Genomic DNA, 14,657 nt, shown 5'->3' with positions numbered 1-14,657 from the left:
TTAACTGAAATGAAATTTTATTGAATAGTACAAAATACTTAGTGGGTTTAAGGTCTCATGTTGATACCAATGGCATAGCAAGAGGCAAGTTGTAACACAATGACATAATAAAATTGTAGGCTTATCTCCCTGTATAGGTATAGCTAGGGAAATCTTATTACATCAACAAAAGTGAAACACAAAAGGAATAATATAGCGAAATTTGAATGAATCTCAAATGGTAGGAGGGGCTAGAGCACTGACAAGAAACGCCTCGTCGACAGTTTCATCATGGCAGCACTGGAAAGTGGTGAGCATGTGCATGTAGCGGCGGCACTCAGGGCAGCGGAGCTTCTCCGGGATCCTCCCCATTGCGTGGGAGAATTCAAACCTACAACAAGGGTTATCGACTGCATGGAGCTTCCCATAGTGATCGCGAAAACCTGGCTCAAAGCCATCCCTCTCAGCATGCACCCTCCAAATGTCCTCATACTCCATCAGAGTCTGCAATCCTGTGTTGGCATGTCCATTGACTATGATGCGAGATCCTCTTGCGAGAACAATCCAGCCGCCCATCTTGTCATAGCTGAGAAGCCTCTTCACTTCCTGCATCACCAGGTCAGAGTCGTCGTCCGCTTGCTTCAGCTGGATCTTGGAGAACAGCATGCTCTCCAGGCGAGTCCAGAAGAACCATATCATGCTGTGTTCTTGCCAGCTATGACTTGGCAGCTTCTCACGACTTATGGTGTCTAGAACTTTCTGCACTTGATCGCTTTTGTTGCTCTTCCCCACATATACCATCTCTAAGTTTATTTGTGATGCCACCGCAACCCTGCGAGCTTCCCTCACGAATTTTCTAACCCAATCAGGGTCATTCCCTCCATATAAGAAGATGAATTTATCATCCTTGATCTGTCCAAATATCAAAATTAATCATGATTATAAAAAACCAACAAGTCAAGAAAGGCTTTTAATTATGTTATGCTCACCCAGTTCAATATTTCAGAGTCAATGCCATCCACAAGCAGTTCAAGTCTCCAGGTCTCTTCCTTCCACAGAGCTTCTTCTCTAGCGCTTGTGAATGGAAATGCAGCACTTCCCCAAATCCACATCATGTGAATAGCATTAGGACAAGCAACCCTCCCTTGAGGATCAAGAACCACAAGAATTGGCTTATTCTTGTACTTCCATTCCCTCTGGATGAACCAGATCACCGGCTTGCTTATCACCGAAGGATGATAAACAGAGAACCATGGCATGGTTAATTGCAGCTCCTCAAACTGCCTTTGCTTTCTCTGTGTTGATTCACCTTCATTCAGGTCCAGAATTGGGATCCATACAAGCTCATATCTATTTTCATATCTATTATCAAGCCTTGATGATGTGTGTGCCCTTGATTCATTATAGATTTGTTCAAGGATCAGAAGCTCATCATGGGAGAACTCCAACCCTGAAATCAGAAGTAACACATTCTTCCTTCTCAGTGGTTCCAGGCTAACCTGTTTGGTTTCAATTAAATTACACCAATATTAGCTTCACCAACTTGTCAAAATACTAGTGCATCATCATATATGCAATTACAATGTTGGAAAAAATGTAACCCTTTTCTTGGTTGCACCATCATATAGAGGTAGAGTATCGTCCTTCGCAGAAATCAAAGCCTTGAGAACCTTCATGTTGTCAATGTGGGGTGTCGTGAATAATTCGCGCAACATTTCATAAGCTTCAGAGTCCATTCTTTTCTCTGCATTCAATGTTAAACTTAAAATTAGCAGTCATGATCCAAAGAATTTCACTAAATGTATCCAATTGAAACTAAATTAATTAGACCAATCTGTCTGTAGCAGCTATCCAGATTCTTCCTTAGATGTTCAAGTATGTTCTTAAGCTTGTGAGCCAATGTAGATAGCTCCCATGACTCGGTAGTTGATTGCATGAACCTGGAACAATGTTTACTTAAAATGATGAAACAAATACAAAATAAAAGAAATGGAGAAGTGAAAGGGAAAACATACTCAAATCCAAGTGTAGTTAGGCTTGTAATCTGAGTTGCGCAGGCGACGATACCCCTGACGCTCCAATAGGTGGCAATGGGGATATGGTTAGAGGCAATGTTGTATGCTGTTGTGTCTTGAGCAATGTAGTGTCTTGGCAGACCATTGAACTCAATGACACACCTTGCCACCTCCAATATGACCTTAACTAGTTCATTCAGGGCTTCGAACCGGGGTCGCAGCATGCTTACATGCTCCATGATGTTTGGAACTTGCTTCAGAATGGCCATGGATCTTGCAAGCTGGTTTGTTAAATGCATGTGTGCAAGAAGCCAGAATTCACCATATGTCAGAGCAAAAGCAGCCAGAGAGAGCACCAACTTCACATCCCACTCATATGTTTGAAGCATATCAAATATTGCAAGTGCTGTAGAGTGTGCATCTACACCCGCAAGAGACTTGTACGAAATCTGAAATTTTATTGTACGTTTCATATTGTTAAAATAATGATATATCCTAAAAATTTCAAGCAATGTTATCAAGTCTCAAATTTAATACAAGATCATTGTTTTTGTATAGATTGTCTAGGTTATTCTTGAATCACCTCACAAGCAATTCGATCAATCTTGAAAGAAAGTGCCTCCAGCATGTTGGTGTAGCCAGGGTGATGGGTCACATCTTCGACCTGGTCAACATGCGCAAGCGCACCCTGAAAGAAAGCAGAGTCACTTAGAAGATACATAAACAAGAAAAAACAATAGAATTGCATGTTTGCAGATGCAACATTTTCTTGGCAATTTCATAAGCAACTAAGGTTTCAAACTATTATTAGAATTAGTATCATACCGAGGAAACACCTTCAGTGCTCAAGGTGGCACGTCTAAGAATATCCTCAACAATATGGAGAAGTGGCTTGGCATCATATTCTAGACCATCAGGTTTATGCTCAGCCACTATTTTCTTCACCAGAATGCTGTCATCAGACAATGCCGTCGCCGGCATGGGCCTTTCGCCTCTCAGCTGTTGTTTCATAGCAGCCAATTTGCCAATGTTATCCATCTTGTGCTATAGAAAAACAAAGACGCTAGATAGGAGGCAGAGAACAAAATACAAGGCTTGTGGTTTTAGCTGCCATGTTGATAGGCCAATATATAATACCCAGAAAGGAATAAAGCAAACATGAATCCACTTCTTTTCTTTCACCATAGTTTAAGGTGTTGGAACGTTAAGAAGAAGAAAGACTTTAGCTTCTTCACTCTTGTGTCCTTACGCTTCACTCACTTTAGTACGTACCAAGTTAATGACATATGCAGTGCAATACTACACTTTAGTAGCATACAGTAGCTTTTACAAATGGACCAATGGTCTCAAAGGACAATATCTACAGCTATGGGAAAACCAATGGCTAAATCCCGTGGTGTTACTTGAGATTTACGGTATGCACCAATTTGGTTTTAAGGTTCCAATTGTACTATTATCATAGTTGAGATTAAGCTCCGGATACTAATAGTCTCTTTTTTTTAATAATGACTCAGCAACTAGAGTGATGAGCTGAAAGTTTGACACTACCTTGTTTTACTGAACAATAGCAGAATGATGTCATTTGTTTTGATTGGACGATAAAAGCAAATGACTAGTTTTGTCATTGTCCAATATGACAAGAGAATGCCAACTTATCGCTCTGTTTGCTGAGTCATTATAGTTTTTTTAGCTCAATTTCAAGAATAACAATAGTGCAACTAGAATTTCAGGAATCAAATCGATACACAACGTAAATCTCAAAGACCGCTTTAAGAATTTAGTGGAAAAACAATGTTGGCTTTGATTGAGGATCAGTGTTTACCAAATAAGGCGCAACAATATTCTATTCTTGGTGGCAAGCAGGGAAAGTATCGAACGCTGTTGGCATGAAATGCTTCTTTTGCTTTGGAATTCTTTTATTTGCTTGCAACATCGGTCGAGAATATCTAATTCCTTCAATCAAAAGTTATAAACGACAACTGAAAGATTTGATTCCTTTTACTTTTTCAAGTATAACACAATTCATCAGGCCACGAGACTCACACTCATCATCGTTACAGTTTTATGTTCATTCACTAGTCACTAGAGTTTGATTTCACTGCAACGAAGACATGTTATTATTCTACTCTAAACACTTTGAATATTCCACTATAAAAAAAAAATAGATTCTTTTAGAAATCGCTCGCTTATAATTAAAGAGAAATGATATGAGCGAGAATTTATTGTATTTCGTTATCATTTAACCATTAATTTAATTTTTTAGTCTAATTCCTTTAGTCTAATAATCTAATAACATACTTTATCTCATATTTTAAAATATTGATAGTTAAATGATAACAAAAAATAATAAAATTATGTTGATTTCCTAACATTTTTCATAATTAAAATATAAAATAATACATATAAATATATACAAATATATAATCATTATTTTTTTTTAAAAATATTGATAAACAAAAAAAAAAGAATTAAAATTGAATAAAAAAATAAAATATAAATTAAAATTAAAATTAAATAAAAAAATTACTAATGAACATTTTTTAATCTAATTTTTTAATGCAATAAAAAAGAGATCCACTCAACTTAATTTGTTTACCATTGTTTAGGAATTAAATTGATGGAAATTACTTAATTTTTTATTCAATTTTTTAATGCAATAAAAGTGAGACTCACTCAACCTCATTTGTTCATACTATATACTATAGTTTCATCACGAAACTAAAAATAATTTTTTTTTCACCTCTAATATTTTATAATCACTACAACTATTTACAAGGTATTTATAATCTCATATTAAGTTAGAATAAAAAAGATTTTGGACCCACTAATATAAAACTCAATCTACTAACTAAATAAATGAAATCAAAATAAATAAAATTAAATTAAACATTCTAATTATTAAATAATATTGAACTCTTCATATTATACACATTTGAAGTATATATCATTTATTCTCACATCTATACCCATAAAATTAAAGTTATTCTATTTTTGAGATAGACTAAGGCTTGGTTTAATAAAAAAAATTTTGAAGAGGTATTTGTCAAAAGCATAAATTTCTTATTTCGTATTTGGTAAATAAAAAAGAACATGAGTTTGTTTTTGTAGCTTTTAAAAACACTTAAGATAAAACTTTTTAGAATTAATTTGTACTTATCAAAATTAAAAAATCTAATATAATTTTATATATTAATTAATTTTTTAAATTTATCTCTTACATTTATATCTATTATAGTATTTTTAAATTTAAAAAATTATTTTACTAAACATAATTATTGTTATTTGTACTTATTAAAAATTATTCTTAATTTAATTTACTAAACATAAATATTATAATTTTAAAAAATAATTTTATTTTTTTTAAAACATACAAATTTTACCAAATCAAGTTTAAATAGGATACTAAAGCACAAAAAAGCTTATGAACATAAACATCGAAAGTGACAAAAAATATCACTATAGCACAACATATAAATTTATTTGGATTTACATTGTTATTATTAGGTCATTTCTATTCATCAACACCCTCTGTCACATTGAGCAGCCATTACAAATTACAATAATCATTCTATGGGTTTAAAATTTCTATATGCAATCACGGCATAAAAGGGGTCTAACCCTGACATGAATCCAAAAAGTCCCATAATCCAATCAATTGGAGAAGAATTAGTAGTAGCTGGTAACTTCCGAACCACCTCAGGCTCTGTGAAACCTTCAACACATTGGAAGTATTGAACCACAAGTTGTACCCTACTATAGCCAGTGCCATCTCTCCAAGCACTAATGGCTTTCTCATAAAACATTCTGTTGCTGAAACTCACCATGAACACGCCCCCTGGCTTTAGTACCCGGAATACCTCTGCAAATACCTGTAATAAACAACATACATAGGAGATAGTCCATGCTATCCTTTTTATCTTTAAATATTATAAATTGCTAATAATTGCAATGATTAATAGACCAAAGTAGTTATCATCTTGATAAATTCTACATTTTTCAATATTGCACATATATTAAATTATTATAAAACTGAATATGAAGGCAATTTTCTTTTATATCTTTGTGTCACCATTTTTTTTATTTTGTTCCATGATAATATCTAAACGAGAAATGATAAAAGACTAGTAGAATTTATTTTTATTAGTAATTAGTCAGTAATATTTAAAATTATTATATTATTAAATTATTAGATTAAAAAATTAGATTAATAATTAAAACTGCTGACAAAAAATAATTAATTATATTATAACAATACAACCATTTAAAATTTTCAAAACCAATTTGTTCAAAGGCTCAACAACATGAAATTTCTTTGAGGCTTCATATCAATAGGGTGGTTTCTTGAATCACAAAGAAGAACTAAATTTTGTTTAATTTTAATATACTGTCAATGAAAAATAATTTTATACGGACATCTAATCACATAATATCACATTAACAAAAATATCTTATATTATCGTGTATCAAAATTATATATATAATTAATTAGAAACCCGAAACAATGATGGAATATCAAACCTTCTCTGGCTGTTGTAGATATTGGACACTAACTGTGCACAACACTGCGTCAAAACTGCAATTCGTAAACCCAAACTCTTGTTCCTCGTTTAGATCCTTGACAACAAAGTAATCCAGCCTTGGATTTTTGGCAAGTTCTTGTGCATTCAATCCATGACCCACCACTCTTTTGTAGTTGACATCATGGGGCAAGTGGCTGATCCAAGAGCTCATGAGATCAAGAATCTCTGTCTCAGGCTTCAACCTCTCTCTGTAGAGATTGGTGAGTGTGGAAATGAAGGCATCATCGACGTGTTTCACAAGGCGTGGGTATGCATAGAACTCTCTATCTGAGTATGGATTGAGTTTCGTTCTACCCTCTTGGGTCAGAACAAGGCGTTTGATTTTGCCTGTTGAGCTTGGCTCATTGCTCAATGTGCTTACGATTTTTGTTGAAATGTTGTTGGTTTTGATAAGAGGTGATGAGATAGGTTGTATGCTACTGGTGCGCATTGTTGAAGCCATGATTTTTTGTGTAGGTCATGAAAAGTGGGTATGAACTTGAATCAATCAAAATCGAACAGTAACTCTTTTTATGGTTAACTACACGTATACGTGTTTTTGTTTTTTGTTTATTATTTTATCTGGAATATATCATACAATATATTATTGTGGATAACTGTTCCACGGTTGGGAGAGCATTTAGAGTCTAGTGAGATTCAAAAGGGATCGGATTTCCTCTTCTTTTTTTTTTTTTGGGTATGAATAATTTCCTTCTCTTCTTTATTTGGGTGGAAGTTTCTACACAATTTATCATTTATTTATTATGAGGGGATCAAAATTTATTGATTTTGTGATCACTTTTAGCTATTAATCTAATTCTTTTATTTTACTAATTAAATAATATATTTTAATTTATATTTTTTAAACATTAATAATTAATTGATGAATAAAAATAATAAATTTTGATAGTTCTCTAATATTCTTCTTATTATAATTTAGGGTTAAGTGTATGTTTGGGCGCCATTATTTTATTAAAAAAGATCTTTTTTCAATGAAAAAATATCTTTTTTTTATTTTTTAACGTGTTTGGCAAATTTCTAGTAGTAAAAGTAAAAGCACTAGTAAAATCAAAAAAAGATCTTTTTTTGAGAAGCTGTAATTTACATCTTTTTTTAAAAGATATTTTTTCCTTAAAAAAAGATGTTTTTTCATGTAATAAATAAACAAAAAAATACTTTTATATTGTTATACCCAAACATAATTGATTGATAAAAAGACCTTTTTACATGAGATATCCAAACATAAAATTACTTTTACTTCTCTATAAGATCTTTTAAAAAAAAATAACTCGAAAAAAGATCTTTTCTTAGAAGCTCACCCAAACAAGCCCTAAGTACTGAAATCGTCCCTAAGGTAAGGGGTGAAAATTAAAATTGTCTCTGACCTTTTTTTGTTATTAAAATCATCCCCAACGTTACAAAACGTTATAAAATCGTCCTTTTGTCCATAAATAAAATTTTTTGGACAATTTTGTCCTTAAACAAAAATTAAAAAGCCTCTCCACCTTCACCACTACCCTCTACATTATCATCACCATCACCATCACCATCGCTACACCATAACCACCAACAATCCAGCAACACCAACAGCAACAATAAAAAATAAATCAACAAAAATTTTAAATTAAACAATTCAGCAATCATCAACTATAATTTCAGATCCAAAATTAGCAACAACATAAATTAAAAAATTTTAAAAAGAACTCAAATGTTCTTCCAAAAAAAAAGAAGAAGAAGAAGAAGAAGAGAGAAAGAGAACAGCGCGAAGAAACTGGGAACAAGAATTCAAAAAATAGAAGCAACGGATTAATTTTGAGTTAACCAACATGATCTCACTAACGAAGCTATTATCCACTGCCACAAAAAATAGCCTTGAGCTTCTTCACTTCAGAAAGATCAAGTAACGTAGTCTTGGTGATCAAATCAGAATTCAAGTTGCTACCAAACAACGCAACATCAAGAACAGACATCATTACCATTCATATATAACAGAAGTCTCATCATTCTCCTCTTCACCTTCCTCACCCCACCACCACCCCCCACTATCATCATTAACACCAGAACCCACCACCACCCCCACCTTAGAAAATCATAACTCAGAATAATCAACAAATTCACTTTGAACAATAATCAACAAATTCAGCAACAACAATATTCTAAATTTAAGCCAAATCACAAAAAATTAAATTATAGATATTCCATAACAAATTTCACTAAAAATTCAGAAATTCTACAACAAAAATCCAGTTCAAAGAAGAAGAAGAGGGCGGTGAGGGCGAGAAGGAGGAACAGTGGCGGATCACAGGCGGCAGGACGGCGGTGTGGCGGTGCGACGGGGCGGCGGTATAGCAGTGCGACGGTGCGGCTTTTCCTTCCCTCCCCCTCCCCCTCCCCCCCACCTCCCCTCAACGGCGGCCCTGGCGGTGGTGACGCTCCCCTCGGTGGCTCACTCCCTCTCTCGTGTTGTCTCTCTTCTCGGCTCAACTCTGATTCGCGACGACACTCTCTCTCCCTCTTCCCTTTGATGGCGACGATGACAAGCAAGGCAGCTGGGCATGGCGGCGGCGGCGCTGGACACGGCCTCCCTCTCTTCTCTTCTCAGTTCTCCGTCACTCTCTCCCTCAAGCCCTCACCGTTTCTTTCTTTCTTTCTTTTTGTTTCCTGAAGTCGTTTCTCTCTATATTTTTTCTTTTTTTTATTTATTTTATTTTATAATTATATTTATTTTATTTTATAATTTTTTAATGAGGAATAGTTTGGTAATAAAAAAAAATAAAATTGGTAAAAAGAATTATTTTAAAGTGTTTTTGAACATTCAGGATGATTTTAATAAGAAAAAAAAAAGATTAGGAACGATTTTAATTTTCACCCCTTACCTTAGGGACGATTTCAGTACTTAACCCTATAATTTAAGGTTTAACAAACATATTTGATGAGGATACAAGTATGTTAAGGTTATTATCAATAAAAAATATATTTTTTAATAAAAAATTTTAGTTGATAATTTTTAATATATACTCTTAGGACAAATAATGGCGCATATTAATGTTATTATTAGTAAATTTTTATTTTTTTAATAAATATATTAAAAATTTATATTTTTATAAAAAAATTAATTAATAAATTTAACATATCTGCCTTAATTTAAACAAATATTAGTTAAACTATATTTTTTTATGTTGACAAAATATGCTTCAAATAAAAAAAAAAGAGTTAAACCTTGGTGAACGATTCGGTAGTCTTCAGGTCTTGTTTTCCCAATATTAGTGAGATGTTTTAATGTTACATTTAGATCCCAAACACACTTTTTATATTTAGCAAATGCAACAATGTTATCTAATAATGTAAAATTAGTGCTACCTTGGATTTATTATGTGTATCCAAATGCAACAATTTATGATATTATCTAACAATGCAAAGTTCAAATGGTTACCGTTTATTATATGGGAATTGGATCAAATAGAAGAATTCAGTAAAATAAGGAAGTGAGAGTGAAAGAAGTATGGTTTTAGAGTTATTTTTGTGATTTTTTTTTTTTTTTTGTAGAGTTCTAACGACTTTTAGATAGGGTAGACTGCATCAGTATAGATACTTAACCCCTTGAAAAATGCTGATCGTAATCTTCAATTGCTTGCCATTATTTGTTGGAACTACTGGAAAGTTCGCAATTAGTTAATTTTTGAAGGTTCTACTTCAATGACGTCTGCCATTCTAGCAAGTTCTGTCAAGTTATTCCGTGAAATTCAAAGAACTTTCAGTTTAGATCGTCATCTCCATGTGACAATCTCTTAGTTTCATTCGATTTGATTTATCATTCTTTCTTCTTTAAAATTTTCTTCGTTTTTCGACCATGCACCGGTGGATGAATACCTTCAGTGTATTGTTTTGGAAAATTCTCACTTTTTATTTACGGTCCTGTTTTTGGACATCTTTATATTTTATTTTTCAATAATTAATGAAATATAACCTACTATCTTTGGAAAAAAAAGGAAGTAAAAGTCTAAATTAAGATGATAAAATTTATATATAAAAGATATTTTGACATAAAATTTGAATCTTCTAAATTTTAAATTTTTACTTAAGAGAATAAATTAACAATATAAAATTTAGTCATTTTTTAAAAATAATTTCTGAAGATCATAGATAATTATTTCTTTACAAAATAAAAAATTAATCTTATATTTTAGGCTGATTACCACTTGGATGGTAATGACTAAAATAATAGAAAAAACGTCTGATTTATTCTCTAAATCGGGTTAGATATGGATTCTAAAAGTGTCTGACTCATGCGAATTAGGCCACATGAATTGGATTGGGTATCATTGGGCCGACTTTACTTGGTCCAATTTCGAACGTAGCTTGTCTACCTAAAAAAATTGTAAACTGAGCTTATATTTTATAGGTCTAAATATGAACAATAAAAATTATGAATTTAATGGTAATTATTTTTTATTTTATTACTTTATAATTTTTTATTTTAAAAGGTTTTTTACTGAAGAATCTAAATCTATGAGTGATGTTATTTTCCTTTTGATTCTTTTGGCAAGAGCAAAGAAAGATTCTATTTTCTTGGTTTAAATTAGAAGCGAGAGTTAAACTCGTAAATTTTTAAATAAGTATAAAAAATTTATACCGTTTAAATTATAGTTTATTGACAAAAAAAAAGATTTTATAGTACGATCATAAATTTATGATGGCACTTATGAATAGAATCTTTGACTAAGGTGAGACTCAATAATGGCCAATACCTCAAACACAATAATGACACAATAAAGTAGGAAAAGTATAGAATACCGAAAGTTGTATCTGCCAGCTATTACCAACACTAATTAAAATTAATTAAATATAATTTGTTATGTCAATTAGGGATTTAGTGGATACAGTACAATGCATTTTGAAATAGCAAAGAGTGGTAACGTACTAACGTAACATGAGACTTTCACGCCAATTACGAACACAACATGGCACATTGTCACGCAAACCTAATACTCATTCTTCTCGCTGGTTGCGTCTCCGTCGGGTTGCTTTTCATCTCACCGGGACGCTGCCATTTGTTCCATCGACGGTGACTGCGCCTTCACCCAGAGGCCACTTCTTCTTCGTGGAACTTTTCAAGTCACTGAGACACCGACATTACCCTTCAACGGTGACTACGCCTTCACCCGGATCCATTGAAGTAACTATATCCGGTAGGTATATGTGTCTCCATTGAAGTCAAGTGGACCAACCACCATTTTCGTGGAAGAGACACATCTGTGGTTAACAAGCCACATCCAATCAGAAGACACATCCGTGAAAAGGAAAACCTGCCTGTTACCATCACATGACTATGATAGCCACCTCCAGTGTAAGACACATCCATGCTGAGACAACTCCAAAGATGTCACGATGAAATTAGACAGGAACATGGAAGACACATATGCGATTACATGCAAACACGAAAAAGACACATTCTTATAAGACACATGTGGCAGAAGACACATCCATATAGACTAGACACATCCGAGAACTAGCAATTAGCGAAAACCTTGAAGACCCACTTACCTGTTGTTGTTGCACTGGTGTCTGAGGGAAGAGACACTACAAGGGGGCTCGAACTCGAGACAGGGATCGACGCTGGGAGGGCGATGCAGCGGCAAACGAGTTGCGAGGATGCTAATGTCTCCACGAGGCCGGAAGTGTCCAGCCGCAGCGTATCTTCTGGCGGAGCTACTAGAGGGCGTCGCGATGAAGGTTTCACGTGTGGATGCGTCTCTACGACGGCAACATGTAGCCGCGCCAGGTGTCACTTTGGCGGATGTGGGACCGTACTTGTTAGTGGCGGCAACTGGTTTCTCGGAGGCGTTGACGCAGCCGACGAATGCAACCGGCGAAGACAGCAACCCGGAGTGCTATGCGACGATGCAAGTGGAGATGGAGAGTAGGGGGTGTGTCTCAACGGTAAGAACAAGTGAAAAAGGGTTAACTAGGTTACAGCGGTAACCAAGTGGTATTAGAATTAATTGGGTTAATTTAGAATTTGTTTTTTTTTTTAATAAGTGGGCTTTGTGAAGCAGCCCAATAACCTTTAGCAGATATTAGCAGATTTTATCTTGATAACGTAGCATTAATTTTTTAGGTTGAATAAAGTATATTAGTGTATTACTATTATTTTTTTATTTACTAAATATGTATAAAATGATAAACATAAAATTAATTGAAATAATAAATTATTTAAATAATAAATTTTGAGTTTAAGTTTTAAAAATAACGAAAAAATTTATTTTATAAATTATATATAATAAAAAATATTGTTTTAAAAAAAGAAAGTTAGCATTAACTATTTCTATATTCTCATTAAATACCCTATAAATATAGATGTAGCAGTAGATTTAAAGAAGAGCAGCAGCTTATGTCAACAATGATTAATTAAGTTCGCTGCATCCAGGTAACACTTTTTAATTTTCAGGTCCGGTCAACAAAATTTTGCATCCTACTATCCTACTAATTATTTAAAGTAATTCTAATACTTACACCACACTTTTAATATATTAAATACATTAAAAATTGAAAATTATTATTTTTATTTATTTAATAAATACATTTTTCTTCTTAAAATAACTATTTTTTAGGTTCACTAAAATTAAATACTAGTTTAAAAAAATATATATAATAATACTAATTTTTATGTTTCTATCATTTGTTTATTGTTTTTCATGTCTATTTTGTGCTTGTTTGGACGCCATTATTTTGTTAAAAAAAGATCTTTTTTTAACGAAAAAAGATCTTTTTTTATTTTTTAGCGTGTTTGGCAAATTTCTAGTAGTAAAAGTAAAAAGCACTAGAAAAAAAAACATCTTTTTTGAGAAGCTGTAATTTACATCTTTTTTTAAAGGATCTTTTTTCTTTAGAAAAAAGATGTTTTTCATATAATAAATAAACAAAAAGTACTTTTATATTGTTATACCCAAACATAATTGATAAATAAAAAGATCTTTTTGCATGAAATATCCAAACATAAAATTACTTTTATTTCTCCATAAAATTTAAAAAAAAAAAAATAACTCCAGAAAAGATTTTTTTTTAAAAACTCATTCAAACAAGCCCTTTATCTATTTTTAAAATGAAAAGACTAAATTATTTAATTAGTGAGCAACTTTTGGTAGGGAAAAAAAAAATCCAGAAGCAATTGGTAAATGAATTTAGAAAGTAAAGGAATTTTCCATGAACAAAAACCCAACCTAGTATGGAGGCTTAATTATACCTAGTATGATTGTTATTATTATTATATTTGGAAAGGGGAAGAAGGAGCACACAAAACAAAACTTTCTCAGCAAAAAGCTTAGCTTGTGCATTAAAAAGCAATGAAATTTAAGATCATATATATATTACAGGCCCTATGCTCTGCAGTTACAGTTGCACATTAATTGTATGAAATATGAAACCTTAGCATAAGAAAGAAATAATATAAAATTAAAAAGACTTAGCAACTTTATTATTAGAGAGAGTGGAGAACTCCTTTTCAAGATACTTCAAAGATGCAGGATTGACTTGCATGAACAAGTAGTTGCCAGCAAAGAGATCACCCAAATGAACTTGCCCATCCTTGAACCTTTTCAGAACCTTAGCATATGAAACTTTCATGGCAGAGACAACCCTTGCTTTCTTCCTCCATAGTCTTCTCAAGCTTGGAACTTTCACCCTAAACCTTCTTCTAAAATGTCTCCTTCTGAATCTGAACCAGGTGCTCCTTGCTGGCCGCAGATTCACTCTCTCTCTTTCCTCCTCAACTAAACCAGCTTCAGGTTTCAGCCTTTTGTAACGGAATTTGCTCGTAGAAACCATTTGGATGGAAGACATGCTAGGCTTCACTTTATTTTATTTTATTTTATTTTATTTTTTCAATCGGAACTTGTTGAGATTGAGAGAATATATTGTTTTCTGAGTGGTTGGCTTTCTAACAATGTAATTAAAAGGTGACAGGACAGGGGGAAAGGGAAGGGTCGATGGCTTCTATTTTCGAAAGAAAAGGGTTTAGATGAATTGAGATTGTACAAGTTGTTGGAGTGAAATAAATGAAGGAGTGAAAGTTGTTGAGGGTATTCATATTTTTCCTTTTCGTTAA

At 33.0% G+C, this 14,657-nt stretch overlaps 3 protein-coding genes across 3 annotated transcripts; all 3 read right to left on the bottom strand.

Moving 5' to 3' along the window:
• On the bottom strand, positions 1 to 3,227 carry LOC107647471 (protein SIEVE ELEMENT OCCLUSION B). Its single transcript, XM_088491418.1, has 7 exons — positions 2,820 to 3,227; positions 2,578 to 2,682; positions 1,995 to 2,443; positions 1,810 to 1,919; positions 1,581 to 1,723; positions 969 to 1,478; positions 1 to 891 (listed from the first exon to the last, which is right to left on the bottom strand). Exons 1-7 carry the CDS (start codon positions 3,030 to 3,032, stop codon positions 214 to 216), a joined length of 2,208 nt encoding a protein of 735 aa, XP_088347544.1. The 5' UTR covers positions 3,033 to 3,227; the 3' UTR covers positions 1 to 213.
• Positions 3,228 to 5,435: 2,208 nt separating this feature from the next.
• On the bottom strand, positions 5,436 to 7,100 carry LOC107648434 (S-adenosyl-L-methionine-dependent methyltransferases superfamily protein). The gene is made up of 2 exons (XM_016352301.3): positions 6,513 to 7,100; positions 5,436 to 5,863 (listed from the first exon to the last, which is right to left on the bottom strand). Exons 1-2 carry the CDS (start codon positions 7,014 to 7,016, stop codon positions 5,558 to 5,560), a joined length of 810 nt encoding a protein of 269 aa, XP_016207787.1. The 5' UTR covers positions 7,017 to 7,100; the 3' UTR covers positions 5,436 to 5,557.
• Positions 7,101 to 13,858: 6,758 nt separating this feature from the next.
• LOC107647470 (uncharacterized) lies at positions 13,859 to 14,657 on the bottom strand. The gene has a single exon (XM_016351541.2). It carries the CDS (start codon positions 14,390 to 14,392, stop codon positions 14,006 to 14,008), a length of 387 nt encoding a protein of 128 aa, XP_016207027.1. The 5' UTR covers positions 14,393 to 14,657; the 3' UTR covers positions 13,859 to 14,005.

Source organism: Arachis ipaensis, chromosome B6 (genome assembly GCF_059453495.1).
Source record: "Arachis ipaensis isolate K30076 ecotype BB chromosome B6, ASM5945349v1, whole genome shotgun sequence".
Classification (NCBI taxonomy): domain Eukaryota; kingdom Viridiplantae; phylum Streptophyta; class Magnoliopsida; order Fabales; family Fabaceae; genus Arachis; species Arachis ipaensis.
The sequence above is the reverse complement of the archived record's forward strand: the minus strand, read 5'-3'. Positions and strand labels throughout refer to the sequence as shown.

Coding starts and splice junctions, on each gene's coding strand:
- LOC107647470 (XM_016351541.2), bottom strand. CDS start 14,392: ATGTCTTCCATCCAAATGGTTTCTACGAGCAAATTCCGTTACAAAAGG.
- LOC107647471 (XM_088491418.1), bottom strand. CDS start 3,032: ATGGATAACATTGGCAAATTGGCTGCTATGAAACAACAGCTGAGAGGC. Junction 1,920..1,994: donor CTAACTACACTTGGATTTGA/GTATGTTTTCCC, acceptor ACATTGTTCCAG/GTTCATGCAATCAACTACCG. Junction 892..968: donor ACTCTGAAATATTGAACTGG/GTGAGCATAACA, acceptor ATATTTGGACAG/ATCAAGGATGATAAATTCAT.
- LOC107648434 (XM_016352301.3), bottom strand. CDS start 7,016: ATGGCTTCAACAATGCGCACCAGTAGCATACAACCTATCTCATCACCT. Junction 5,864..6,512: donor ATCTACAACAGCCAGAGAAG/GTTTGATATTCC, acceptor TGTTTATTACAG/GTATTTGCAGAGGTATTCCG.